This window comes from Helianthus annuus, chromosome 13 (assembly GCF_002127325.2).
Source record: "Helianthus annuus cultivar XRQ/B chromosome 13, HanXRQr2.0-SUNRISE, whole genome shotgun sequence".
NCBI lineage: Eukaryota > Viridiplantae > Streptophyta > Magnoliopsida > Asterales > Asteraceae > Helianthus > Helianthus annuus.
The window spans coordinates 61,789,221-61,803,582 of record NC_035445.2 but is presented as its reverse complement, the minus strand read 5'-3'; the positions used below and the strand labels follow the sequence as shown (position 1 = coordinate 61,803,582).

At 38.2% G+C, this 14,362-nt stretch overlaps 2 protein-coding genes across 4 annotated transcripts; one reads left to right on the top strand and one right to left on the bottom strand.

Annotated features, from left to right (window-relative positions):
• Window positions 1-6,963: 6,963 nt before the first annotated feature.
• Window positions 6,964-7,572, top strand: LOC110900860 (glycine-rich cell wall structural protein 1.0-like). Its single transcript, XM_022147720.1, has one exon. It carries the CDS (start codon window positions 6,964-6,966, stop codon window positions 7,570-7,572), a length of 609 nt encoding a protein of 202 aa, XP_022003412.1.
• A 3,078-nt stretch (window positions 7,573-10,650) lies between these two features.
• Window positions 10,651-13,989, bottom strand: LOC110902684. Of its 3 annotated transcripts, none has more exons than XM_022149157.1 (4): window positions 11,969-13,989; window positions 11,730-11,881; window positions 11,431-11,647; window positions 10,651-10,953 (listed from the first exon to the last, which is right to left on the bottom strand). In XM_022149157.1, exons 2-4 carry the CDS (start codon window positions 11,771-11,773, stop codon window positions 10,762-10,764), a joined length of 453 nt encoding a protein of 150 aa, XP_022004849.1. In that variant the 5' UTR covers window positions 11,774-11,881; window positions 11,969-13,989; the 3' UTR covers window positions 10,651-10,761. The 3 variants fall into 2 exon arrangements, 1 of the variants encoding a protein (XP_022004849.1); XR_002571332.1 differs by having other exon boundaries at window positions 11,794-11,881.
• Between the last annotated feature and the right edge of the window lie 373 nt (window positions 13,990-14,362).

The following is a 14,362-nucleotide window of genomic DNA, read 5'->3' as shown; positions in this document are numbered from 1 at the left end:
CCAAAGTTCACAAATTTCCAAGTTTAGGCAAAATTAGGGTATTGAGCGAAATTCCAAAGTGACCTTAGAGCGAAATTAAGCTTGATAGTCACAAGAGCGAAATAAGGTTTGATGGTCACAAGAGCGAAATCAACAATTGGTCTTATAAGCGAAATCACCTAGTTCCTTTTGAGCGAAATCAACCCTTGAACCCTTTGAGCGAAATCAACACTTAACCTTGGAGCGAAATCAGACGTAGCTTGGAGCGAAATCTGATGTAAGATGACTGTATGAGCGAAATCAAGTGTGAACTCTGAGCGAAATCAGCATGATGTCACCATTTTCATGAGTCACTATGAGCGAAACCTCAAAAATACTAAGATTTAGGTCGATTTTAACTTTGAAACTTTCAAGGGTTTATTAATATATGATTACGAGTGCTGTGTGTGAATTTGAGCTGGTTTTACCGTGAAAAATTTTAAAATTTTGAAGAAAGTGTAGAAAATCAGAATAAATGAAGCTGAAATGGCAAGAACTCTTCCTCCTGAGCTCTGATACCACTTGTAGGATCGTTTTCGGCCCTGATTGAGTCGATCAGAAGAATTCCTATCCAAAACAAGAGGCGGAAACTAATGCTTTGGTGCGATTTCAGCTGGATTCACTTTTAACTGTTGTAGTATTGATCTTGATAACAATTACAAGCTCTGACAACACTTCGGCAGCACTTCGTGGCTCACCGGAAGACAACACCTAGAACTATGTTATGATTTCACTCATGGTACCCTTTATATAGGGTATCAGATTTCGCTCCAAAGACAATGTTCACATAAGCGAAATCCCAAAGTTACCATACGAGCGAAATCTGCATCTTTGACACATGAGCGAAATCAGGATGATGACACATGAGCGAAATCCTATCTAATACAAGGTTCTTGATTTTCGTGCCCTGTTCTATCCTATACAACTCAAGACTCGATAAAAGACGTAGGCGACAGACGGATGCACCAACAACTTCCTTCCTTTCCGTCTGTACTGGCAGGGCTCCGGCAGCCATTATAAAAAACAATACCCTGTTCTGCAGCATCCTCCTCAAACAGGCATTCAGGTATCCAGTCCCCTTGTTCTTCCATTATCCAGATTTTGAACTTCTTATTTCTCTAATTTAAGGTAATTGTATCAGAAATGATGCCTCAATCTCCGCACAGAACGCCTACACAATTCATCATTAGGTTATGATCCTCCGGCGACATTTGTGACTTGTGAACCACTAGAACGAACAATTCTGCAATCTCGTCGAAAACTTTGTTTTCAGATAAATGTAGTGGAACACCATGAAATCTCAACAATGCAATTCTCTCAGACGGTAATGATTGTCCCGGCCAGACATCCATTGTTGAAAACCAACTGTTTCACATCTCATAATTAAGTAAAAAATCCTGTGCTTCATAATCTTCCTTAAAAGCAATCATCAAACTCAGGCCACCCAGATAATACAATTTTGCCCCTAAGACTTTCTCTTTCTTTAATAGAATTATCATATCATTAAGAGTTTCAAGATCTTTTGTTCTTTCAATAACAACCCTTTCTTGGAAATCAAAGAAAGCACTTGTTTCATCATGAACCACCACAATTTTCTCCGATGCGTTACCATCCGAGTTGTGTGAACCAATTGGCACCACCATCTCTCTAAAGGACACTCCCTCTTTAAGAAAACTCTCCGTGTAGACGTTCAAGTTATTGTTTTGTTGCGGTTATTTCCCTTGGCGTCCTTCCTCCCTTCTCGTCTGCATCCCTTCCTGTTCCCAAATCTTCGCGTTCTCTACCGTAAACTTGGCTATATTCACCCGGAGTTTGCATGCCCCCATTTTGATACCTTTCAACACCTTATCCAACTCCCTAGCATTTTCACATTTTTAAAGCTAAGAAATCCAAAACGATTCCCACTTTATCCCTTTTCTTTGTGATGTACATACCGGCAACCTCACCGAAGTCACCGACGAGCTAGGTGACATCCCACGGCCTGCAGCCGGTAGGTAAGTTCATAACATAAAACTTAGTGATTCCGGTGTCCTTGCCTTGGTCGCCCCCTCTCTTCTCCTCGTTGCTGTCTTGCTTCCACCGCATCGGAACATCTTGCCACGGCCCTGTTACTTCTATTTAACGACAAATTTCTTCTATTTATGTCGTCTGTGAGACTTGAACCCAAGACCTCCCCCTCCCAAGGTGTTTAAAGGCTTTGTCTTTACCAATGGTTGTTGATCATGTGACACAAAAAATATATCTGTTTACACATAAAGATAAAATAATTTTGCTCTTTTTGTCAGTTATACTTTGATATTATTTTTCAGAGTATACCAATAAGGTTTATACTTTATACATATATATCATATATATATATATTGGCCTATTTTTATTAATCATGTAGGGCATTAAGAAATGATTTATATATATAAGTTTTTGTTATATATTTTAAGCTTTTTTAATATATTTTAAGAAAATATATTTTAGGGCCCGAGTTTTACTACTCGCATATGGCCCAAATTATTTTTAGAATTCTTGGAGACTACCTGTAATATAGTTATTTCATCTGAATTTAAGATCACCTAATGATTCCATGAATACATCAAGATTCAAAATACAAATTTCATAGGAACTTTGAATTCCACCTTTTGCTAACGACCTCATTGAAATCTGTTGTAGGGCTTTCGATTTCTAATTTCCTGGTGCCAGTCGTCAATTTAAATGCCTTTTCTGTTAGGGGATTGTTCTACTTTTGTCAAAGTGTCAAAGATTTGTGAAAAGTGTGGATTGGAACAATTGGTGTAGATTTAACTTGATGTAATCAGTTTGTTTCGGTTATGGCCTTGGTATTCCTGTTTCGTCTTGTAACAGGTTTGCTATAGGTTGCTGTGTGAATGAAATTGACTTTTCAGAAAAAAAAAGATGTCAAAACATAATTCAGAGAAACTGACGTCTCTGAAATCATGAAAAAGACGTTAATTTGGCTCTTGCACACTTCAAATCAATATCCAATTCGCCAACTTTCAAACACACAATTTTGGTGTTAACGAGATGCTTTGTTGACTGAGAACAGGTTTCATATGTTCAATCCTTTATATGGATACTTACAACATCTTATGGAAAGTATTGTGCAAGAACAATGGGATTGATGGTGCACACAAGGTGCTTGTAGAATTATCAAAGAGAATCTGGATTTGATTGCAAGTCAACTTTTGGAAGCCATGAGTCAAGGTGGTACTATTTAGTAACAAACATGCTTAACTTTAATTTCATAAATAAATTACACCAAAAATACAAATTGATGATACATTTCACTTGCATAGATCAAGATCTTGTAAATCTTACTATAAAATAAATAATGAGCCATTTATGTACTCATTTTAGACACTTGATAATATATTATATAACAATGAGATGATTATATGATCAAGGGATATAGCCACCGTGACCACCACCTTCACCAGCACCAGCACCGCTACCACCTCCATATCCACCTTCATGGCCACCGTCGCCACCGCCACCACCACCACCTCCGGAACCACCACCACCTCCACCTCCAGCACCATGTGACCCTCCCGCACCTCCTCCAGCTCCACCTCCACTACCGTATCCACTTCCACCAGCTCCTCCAGCACCGGATCCTCCTCCTCCACCACCACCATGCCCACCTCCTCCACCGGCTCCACCAGCACCACCATATCCACCACCACTACCAGCTCCTTCCCCTCCACCATAACCCCCACCGTGGGCGCCTCCTCCTCCTCCGCTTCCACCTCCACCACCTCCTCCACTACCACCACCCCCTCCTCCTCCTCCTGCAATTCCACCACCATATCCTGATCCACTACCTTCACCAGCTCCACTTCCTGATCCAGCTCCCCCATAACCACCTTCACCACCTCCACCACCGCTACCACCTCCTCCACCACCACCACCACCAGCTAAACTACCTTCGTAACCACCATGAGTGTAACTCTCCTCAAGTGTGAAGAGAGCTCTAGTAGCTGCAGAAATGCCCAAACCTAACAGAACCAAGAAAACCAAAGTTGGAAGCTTGTGAATAATAGCCATTGGAGACTATTGAAGTTAAGTTCTGTGATATTTGCATGGAAATGCATGCTATTTATAGGTTTCAAAAACCTCGTCATCTAAGTGGTCCAATACACCACTGTGATGCATTGGTTAACTTAGTGGCCTATTGTGCTGTTTCCCACACTTGATCGTCTTATGTTTTGAGTATTTTTTCGGCAATATTCCGTTGGTAACAAAGGTGCAGGTGATTCATTTAACCATGCATGGTGGTAATTACAATGGCAACATATTAATTTCAACTTTAGATAACTATGTAATTGATTTTAATAGGTAAATATGTAATGTATATGGTTTAGAAAGACGAAATATATAATTGATTTTAAATGTTGGGTAAATATGTAATAAATGATCTTAGCAAGGAGATAAATGACCCTATTTTTAATTCTTATAGGACTTGAATCTAAGACATCCCCTTCTCAAGATATTTAAATCCTTACTATAACAAATAATCAATATGGTTTATTTATATATACAAATAAGGTAACAAAATGGACTTCCACTTCTAAGCAAAAACAACCCAAGGTGTGTATATTCAGTAAAGCAAGAATTGACCTCCACTTCTAATTTATTGGATGACACCAAGTTTTCAGCACGCCTCACATGGAGAAAAGAGTTAATGGTATGTATCAAAATGATGGACGTCTTCATGCACCAATATACTTCATAATCAATAAGGATTAGTATAAAAAAAAGTAAATTACAAGTTTTATCCTTTATGTTAACATAATAAATCTAACATAATTTACGAAGAACAAATTGAATACAACAGCAACAAGTTGAATGCATAATTTACGTAATTATCATATTAGATTATTCGGTTTTGTTCAATTTTTATAGATAAAACATACAAGTGACTGTAGATATATTTTACAAACGTTATAAAAACAAATCACCATTAAGCACTTACAGGCTGCAACCTCACCACCCTATTCGGAATCAAGACCCACCGGAATCAAGACTGTCGTTGAGGTTTTATCTTGTACCGCCGGAATCAAGACCTAGTAGCCAAGTTCGTAAAAGTTTACCGACAAGAAGAACCTTACCGATTAGATATATATTTTCATTTGCCGACTAACACTATGTTTGAAGATCTGAATCACCTCTAGTCAGGGCCGGCCCGTTAGGCTTACCAATCTAAGCACGGCCTAGGGCCACCAAAAATCAAGGGCCTCCATTTTTAGTAAAGTTTTATATATTGTATATGTATCAGACTCAAACAAAAGGCAAAACTAGACCATGTTTTTTTAATAAAGTTACCTAGATAAAAATTGTTTAGGAAAAAAAGCCCAAATTCAAGACCCGGTTTTGAAATTAAACCACAGACATAACTACATAACTGAAGTCTGTAGCAACCATTTACCACTCGACCTCATCCGAATTCCGTGAATCAGTGCCAAAAATCCCTAAAATTGAGCCGCGGTCATCGTTTCTATCTCCTATTGCAGCCCGTTCTTTCGATTTTCTAGGTTATCGGCTATCACTAACGGTAATCACTCATGGCGTCGGGTCTGTCGGGATTAAAGGAGAATTTATGGGCAAAATTAGGGCTCATTACTAAACATAGGTTAACTTTAGCAACTAATTTTTCTATTAATCTCTATATGTTTTGCAAAAGGGCCTCCACTTCGTAATCTACTTTGGGACTACAAAAATGTTGGAACGGCCATGCCTCTAGCATCTTATTACCACTAGAAGAATGTGTATCATCGACGATCATGATTTACCAACTGCCATTACCATCAAATCCCAAAAGAAATGGAAAACCAAAGCCCGAAGTAACCAGTGATTGATCATCAACAAAAATACTACCCTACAAAATAATGATGGAAGAATTTATGCATCGAAAAGAATCAAGAACTTATAAATTTATATATATTGTATAAAGATATTTATTTACTTTAGTTTTGTTCTTATCAATATAACTCTTTTAATGGTTAGCTGATTTTTTTTTAATCAGAATAAGTATGTTTTATATTCATTTACGTATAACAAGAATTCCATTATTTAGTTTGTTAAAATGAACTGGTAAAAACACCTCAGTTATCTAAAGTTCAAATTAATGTCGCTAATGTTGCCATGGTAATTACCACCATGGTTAAATGAATCACCTGCACCTTTGTTACCAACGGAATATTGCCGAAGAAAATACTCAAAACATAAAACGATCAAGTGTGGAAAACAGCACAAGAGGCCACCAAGTTAACCGATGCATCACAGTGGTGTTGGACCACTTAGATGAGGTTTTTGAAACCTATAAAGAAAGAGTAGCGGACTCAGAAATTTTTTCCTAGGGGTGCGGGATATTTTTGAAGATTTTAGGCCCCTTGCTGTATAAAAAAATCGGTTCATATAGGGTCGAGTTGGATCGGGTCGGGTCATGTAAGACAAAAGAACATCAAACTAAAATTTATATAATCATCAAAAACACGTCAAACGTCATTACAAACGTATTTAAAATTGTGCTCAGCTTGTTTTCATTTTTTTAAATCTATCCAAAAAATCATCTAAAGATACTAAACACACCATAGGTTCATTACAGTCTTACTCATGGTTCCTATCACATAGTATGCATTTCGATGCAAATATCACACAACTTGATACCTTCATGTTACTTGCTGGACGATTACATATGCAACGATACACCTACATCACTAAAAGATAATGCACATCCAACAAGTATCCAAACAACAACAATAACCTTGATACCTAGCTTAGAAACATTCCCAATGCATTACTTTGACTTTTGCCCATATGCTGAGCTTGTTGAAGCCTATAAATAGCATCACCACTTAGATGAGGAGCTTTTTGAAACCCTATAAATAGCATGTATTTCCATGCAAATATCACACAACTTAACTTCAATAGTCTCCAATGGCTATTATTCACAAGCTTCCAACTTTGGTTTTCTTGGTTCTGTTAGGTTTGGGCATTTCTGCAGCTACTAGAGCTCTCTTCACATTTGAGGATAGTTACATTCATGGTAGTTTAGCTGGTGGTGGTGGCGGAGGAAGTGGTAACGGTGGTGGAGGTGGAGGTGGTTATGGGGGAGCCGGATCAGGAAGTGGTGCGGGTGAAGGTGGTGGATCAGGATATGGTGGTGGAGCTGCAGGAGGAGGGGGTGGTGGTAGTGGAGGAGGTGGAAGCGGAGGAGGAGGAGAAGGCGCCCACGGTGGGGGTTATGGTGGAGGGGAAGGAGCCGGGAGTGGTAGTGGGTATGGTAGTGCTGGTGGAGCCGGTGGAGGAGGTGGGCATGGTGGTGGTGGAGGAGGAGGATCTGGTGCTGGAGGAGCTGGTGGAAGTGGATACGGTAGTGGAGGTGGATCTGGAGGGGGTGCGGGAGGGTCACATGGTGCTGGAGGTGGAGCTGGTGGTGGTTCCGGAGGCGGTGGTGGTGGTGTTTCGGGGCATGAAGGTGGATATGGAGGTGGTAGCGGTAGCGGTGCTGGTGAAGGTGGTGGTCACGGTGGCTATATCCCTTGATCACAAAATCTATCTCAATGTTACATCAAGCGTGTAAAATGAGTATATATATTACTCATTATAAATTTTTTAGTAAAATTTAACAAGATCTCAATATATGCAAGTGAAATGCATTATAAATTTGTATTTTGGTGTAATTTATTTATAAATTTGTGGTTAAGCTTGTTTGTTACTAAATTAACTAGTTTTAGACCACCTCCGTTTATGTCTTCCATCTATTAGAGGACCCGGGGTGGAATAACTCACTAACCATTCCATCACTCACAACATCCAATCAGGTTCTGCCATGTCATCAACCATTATTTCCATCACTCACATCCTTTTTTCTGGAAATGGTCATCACTTGTACAAATTTCCATCACTCACTAATTTTTTAAAAAAAAAACACTCAAACAGCAACAATTTGATTTCTTCAACGCGTGTTCCAATTAACGCGTTAAACATTTAACGCGTGAAACATACAAGCGGCGGCGGTGTTTGGTTTTTGATAACGAGTGATGGGGGGTCGAACACGGACCACCCCGGGTCCTCTTAGTGTATACTTAGCATGTGTGTATTAAGTCTTTTGTGACAGGTTGTTTCTTTCTTTCGGGTTCTTTATGTATTCATTTTCATTTTCCTCTCCACCCTAATTCTCTTTTTCATCTCAGATCTATAATTAAATCTCATATTTGTGTTTTAGATTTGTTCCTTCGTTTCTTCTTTATTTCAATTTCAATTCTTCCGTTGTGAATCATAATGGCGGGCAACAAGTTCCCATTCGAATTCTAAATCAGCTACAAACCAACAATGAATATTGAGAACATTATCAACTTGGCTTACACGCAATTTCAAGCCAAGTTCTTGACATATGAAGCACCGATAAAGCAACGACAGTTACAGGTATTCGTTAACCAAAACTATGTTACCGGGTAGCAGTCTGTTTTCGGCATACGCCCACATGCTCCTAATAATCATTTGTAGCACCAGCTTCTTATATTGGGTTCTAGTTCTGGGCCTCCTCAACCATAAGCTACATGGGTTTGGGCTTGCACATTTTTCTCAGTGGGCTTGTCAGACTAGTACACCTTATTTTGGATTGACAGGAGATGTCAGGTATTTGTGAGCATGTAGACTCTTGGATTGGCTGCTACCCTCTCTTGTTTTTGAATCAGTTCTATAGGCGGTTCTGAGGAAGTCACTTTTGGAAATGGTATGCCTCTCACGATTTCACATATTGGTAAAACTTTAGTTTAGTGATCTTATAATAATCTTGTTCTTAGACATGTTCTTGTGGTTCCTAGCTTAGCCAATAACCTTTTCTCAATCACGCGGGTAATGATTGATCATCCTATGGCTACTACTTTCTCACATCTTGGTGTGTCTTTTTAGACTTTACTGGACATTTCATATTCACTTGCTTCTTTCACCCCTGCTTCCCGAGAGACATGGCATTCCCAGTTGTATCATCCATCTTTCTTTTTTGAATTTAAAAAATAAATCTATGAATAAACATTGTTGCATGTAGTGTATCAAAATTATCCAGATTACCATTTATCTATTGTATCACATTTCACTACTCCTTTACACATTATTCACTGTGATATTTGGGATGCTTTATATGTTGTGTCTAGATTTGGATATCGATACTTTATCACATATATTGAAGATCTTAGTCATTTCATGTGGATTTATCTGTGGACACGCGTTCTCATGCGGTTAATGTTTTACGTAACCTCAAAGCGCTTGTTGAGAACCTTTTCTTTTGCACTATCAAACATATTCAGAACAATGGTGCTATTGGTGGACTGATGGCTTGATACCTTTCTTATTCTAGCATCACTTGTTATATTTCATGTACATATACACCTTAACAAAATGGGATTGCTGAACGAAAAAATTGTCATCTTTCTAAGATTGCTCGTGCACCGTTGCATCATGCTCTCTTACCAAAGTTTTTATTTTATTTTATTTTATTTTATTTATTTATTTATTTTTTGCATTTACAAGCTAACTCTTCTAGTTTGCTTCTTGCTACTACACTTTACCCCAGAATATCTGCAAAATTTTCAAAAATAAAAGAACAATTAAAATGACTTTACAACTATTTCAAACATAAACATCAATGAATTATATAACCAAAAAATAGTATACTATTACATTCACATTTAAAGGGTTGCAATTTACATTTACGTTTATGAAGCATGACATTTACTATAAACACGTTTGAACTATAACCATATTAATACAATCCAACTTCAGTTCAGACAATACATCTACATCTATGATGCATAAATGTTAAAAAAATGTACATTTATATTCAAGAAGCATAAAAGTTGTACATTCACACTATTAGAACATATTGTAGTTATATGATATTTGAGGATAAATTATGTAAATATGACATTGCGTATACATTCCTTGTAAACCCTACTTTTGAAATGAATTGAATACTTTGTGGTGTTTCATTTTTTTGTTTGGTTGCTCATTATATGTGTTTTGTATGAATTAGGGTTATGATTTTAGCATTATTTGACCGGTCCGTTTCGACATATTTGACCCGTTTCATATGACAACTTTTGGCATGTCTAACTTGTTTTGACTTAAGCTCCAGTAAATTGAATAATCTAGTTCTAAATCCAAGCTCAAGTATGCAAATATGATCATGGAAGAAGGAAGCAAGGGTACAGAACCTGACTCCATATCCGACAATGCACTGATAACGGCTCCATACACTACTAGAAAAATGGAGCTTTTCAACGTGCTTTTCCGTCACAAATGCGTTGTAAATCCAAATTTGCGACGCATTTGTCACGAAAACCCAAAGTTGGAAAAAGCCTTTTGGAAAACTTTTTGCAACGCATTTACTACACAAATTTCAACTTATTTGCAACAGAAATATTGTGTAACAAATTTGTAACGCATTTCCTACGATTCCTTAATTCCAGACTAATTTATTTGCAACACATTTGTAACGAAATATTTATAAAAAATACTGTCAATTTTATTTTTTCTTGAAAAAACCTGTTATTTTTCTTCTAAAAATTGCATAAAAATCAGCAAAAAAAAAATACACAGAAAAATATTAATAACCTGTTTTAAAATCACCGTACTCGAAAATAGTACATTACGCCATTTCTAGTGTTTCTAAACCACAAAACTAACAAACGTATAACGTGCGTATATGCTAAAAAGATAAGCAAATGCTAACTAATTACGAGGAGGACGCCAATTCTTCATAAAGTCTTGTAATTCTCTTTTCATGGTTTCATTTATGTGTTGTTGGAGGTCTTCTCTCGCTTTTCTCTCACTTTCAAGACGAACTCTAAGATCTTCTCTCTCCTTCGTCTCAGTTTCGAGGCGAGCTTCAAGCTTTGCTAGTTGTGTTCGCATTTCTTGAGCCTAATAATGTGTTAAAAGGTATAAATAAATAAACAATACATCAATGACCCAATATCTGACCCGTTAATTTCATAAGTTTAGTAAGTATACTAATATCAGTAAACTTTGGTATCTATTGTACTCTGAATTTACTTTTAGTTAATTACTAAAACCATGTTATTTTAGCACAATTTTCGATATAAGAGATAAATAACAAAAATCTAAACCTGCTAACCAACCCAAATAGCCACCATCTAAACCTGGTCCCAAATCTACTAACCAAACAAAGCCCAATCAGACAAACCATACCCTAACCCTAAGCCACTCAACCAGACCGTAACCATACCAACCTATGGAAGTTCAAACTGAACACCAGGTCCCATTATACATTCTAAATTCCTAACTTCATTGTGGCTTCCTCAATTTCAAGCTAAACCTATACATGTCACTAGAGCAATTGGATCAACATAACAAATATCTTGATTATGAACATGATACCTCTTCTATGGATCGTTGGTACTCAACAGATGATGGTGCACACCCACTAGAAGATGATGATGTCCCACTCACCATGTAATACAGATCTGAAGATCCTACCCCAAATACCCGGGTGACCTCCTGCCTACACACGAGCCCACACCTTAGGGTCATCAGGACAATCAGTGAGGTCCGACCTGTGAATATCATGCATCGCCTCCAAGTACCCCCTCCCCCCCTGAAATATATAAAAATAATGTATTTTTGTTGTACTAAATGTTTATACGAAAATTGTAAGAAAATAAAAAAGGATAACTTACATATACTTCTTTGGATCGGTTTGTACAAAATTTAAATTCTTCATGTCATATATGCTAATCTCACCTTTCCTTAAATTTTCTTTGCATTCTTTGGTGAGGTGGGTTTGCAAGAAGAGTTCTTTCCAACTAGGTTCCCGACCATATGTCCTTCTCTACACAAATATAGAGTATAATTATTGTTATACGATTTATAGTACATAAAATATAATTACTGAAATTCGTAAATATAATTAGCTTACCCAGTTTTCACGATGCTCATCGAAACCCGTAGATCCACCGGTGTGTCGAGATGACCTGCCATTGATATCGGCGCTGTTCCGATTTGATGACCCACTCTTTGACTTCCTAATGTCATGAAGTTATTCTTGAACTCTCGTGCAACACTTAGAACACTTCTAAGTTCAGCCTTTTGGGTGGGTTTGGTTATGTATAGCAGCGGAAGTCTTTGTTTGTGAGGATCACAAGTATGATTTTGTAGTGCAATACTACAACAAAGATGATTATGTATTACTTGAACAAAGTTACAAGTATGGAGTTTACTAGAAGTTGATTATGAATGTGTTATGAGGGGGGTGATCTCAAAATGAGACCCTAACACCTATTTATACTAGTTTCCTACTAGATCTAGAGAATTCCTTACATAATATCCAAGATATTTATGAGCTGAATTCTAGAGCATTCTTGCCAAAATATCCAGCATTTTCAAGTGTTTTCATGAGTCTTCTAGAGAGTTCTTGGCTGCAACTTTTGGGCAGAATTATGCAGCCCTTTCTAGACTGTTCCAAGTACTGGTTGATCTAGGACCTTCTAAGGGTGCCAACACATTCTAGTATTGTCTAGGCTGTTCTAGAGACTTCCGGGCAGCCCTAGACGCTTCCTTAATGTTCCGGAAACTTCCAGAATGCTGAAATTTTGAGTTGAATTTTTGTGGGGCGTGACATCCTCCCACACCTAAAAATGCAACATCCTCGTTGCGATTTTGGGTTATGCCTAATTGTGATGAATGTGTGGTTGATCTTGTTTTTGAACCAACCTCCATTTGTATTGATGTTATTGACATACCTTGACGGCTAGTGTCCGTCTCTGTCTTCATTGTGTGAACTTGGTTTCTGTCTATGATGCAAAACTTGTTTGCATATAGAATAAGGAAAGTCTGTTCGTTTTCGAAGAAATCCTGGCCAAGCACAAAGTTATGGTCATTCATTGGCATCACAGAAAGGTCGCTCTTACCTTTCCATTTGCCGATTGTGACTTTGATGTCGTATGCCATCCCAAGTATTGGTTGGATAGGTCCATTCGTGGTTTTTATCATTGCTTCTTGTTTTGTGACCTGAACACCGAGTCTTATTGCTTCATCCATTGAGACGAAGTTATGGCTTGCTCCTCTGTCAACTAGTGCTTTAACGGGTCTCCCGTTTACCACCATGTTGATGAGTTGAAGTCCTTCTTCCGACTTCTTTTCTGGTTTTATGGTTGTTGGTCTTTTCTTTCCCTTGTTCGGGAGCTTTTTGATGTTATGTTTTTCCCGTGTTTTGGGAGTTTCTTGAGTATTTAAAGTGTTGAGATGACTTACTTGCGAGGACCCCAGACATACTTTTAGTTGTGCCTTGTTAGCGTCGTTCATTTTTGCTTCCAACTTAGTAAAGTTTTTGTGAAGGTTTTGGATATTGTCGTCTACCTCTCTCCACAGTGTTGCGATCTCCTCTTGGATCATGGCTTGCATCTCGAGGCGTATGACGTTGATAGCGGTTTTGAGATCTTTTTTGATTCCTTTTAACTCATCTCGCAATGTTCCCAAAGCATCTAGCTTTTCCAAGGAACGATTGACAAGAGTTCCAAGTTGTGTGACCGATGCTTTGACACTAGTCTTCATTTTTTCTAAGGATCCGGCCAAATCCATAGACACGCTTCCAACTTCTTGTTGTTTCTGGTTGTGGTTGTGTGTCTATTCTTTACTAGAGACGATTTTCTTGTTCGTTGCTCCCTTCTTGCTTTTCTTGTTCGCCATCCCGATGAACCGACGCGACTCTGATACCACTTGTCACGGAGTTATTCTTGAACTCTTGTGCGACACTTAGATTACTTCTAAGTTCAGCCTTTTGGATGGGTTTTGTAGCCTTTTGGATGGGTTTAGTTATGTATAGCAGCGGTAGTCTTTGTTTGTGAGGATCACAAGTATGATTTTGTAGTGCAATACTAACACAAAGATGGTTATGTATTACTTGAACAAAGTTACAAGTATGGAGTTTACAAGAAGTTGGTTATGAATGAGTTATGAGGGGGGTGATCTCAAAATGAGACTCTAACACCTATTTATACTAGAGCATTCTTGCCAAAAATATCCAGCATTTCCAAGTGTTTTCATGAGTCTTCTAGAGAGTTCTTGGCTGCAACTTTTGGGCAGAATTATGCAGCCCTTTCTAGACTGTTCCGAGCACTTTGAAGGCTGATCTAGGACCTTCTAAGGGTGTCAACACGTTCCAGTATTGTCTAGGCTTTTCCGGAGACTTCCAGGCAGCCCTAGACGCTTCCTTAGTGTTCCGGAAACTTCCGGAATGCTGAAATTTTGAGTTGAATTTTATGGGGCGTGACACTAAGCCATGCTTTTGTGTTCCAAGCCTGTAAAGACACAA

Bases quoted from the DNA above. Each gene is read 5' to 3' on its own strand.
- LOC110900860 (XM_022147720.1), top strand. From the start codon at position 6,964: ATGGCTATTATTCACAAGCTTCCAACTTTGGTTTTCTTGGTTCTGTTA.
- LOC110902684 (XM_022149157.1), bottom strand. From the start codon at position 11,773: ATGAAGAATTTAAATTTTGTACAAACCGATCCAAAGAAGTATAT. The intron at 11,648-11,729 runs GTAAGTTATCCT...TATATATTTCAG, and splicing joins ACCGATCCAAAGAAGTATAT to GGGGGGAGGGGGTACTTGGA. The intron at 10,954-11,430 runs GTATCATGTTCA...ACACATTATTAG, and splicing joins ACCAACGATCCATAGAAGAG to GCTCAAGAAATGCGAACACA.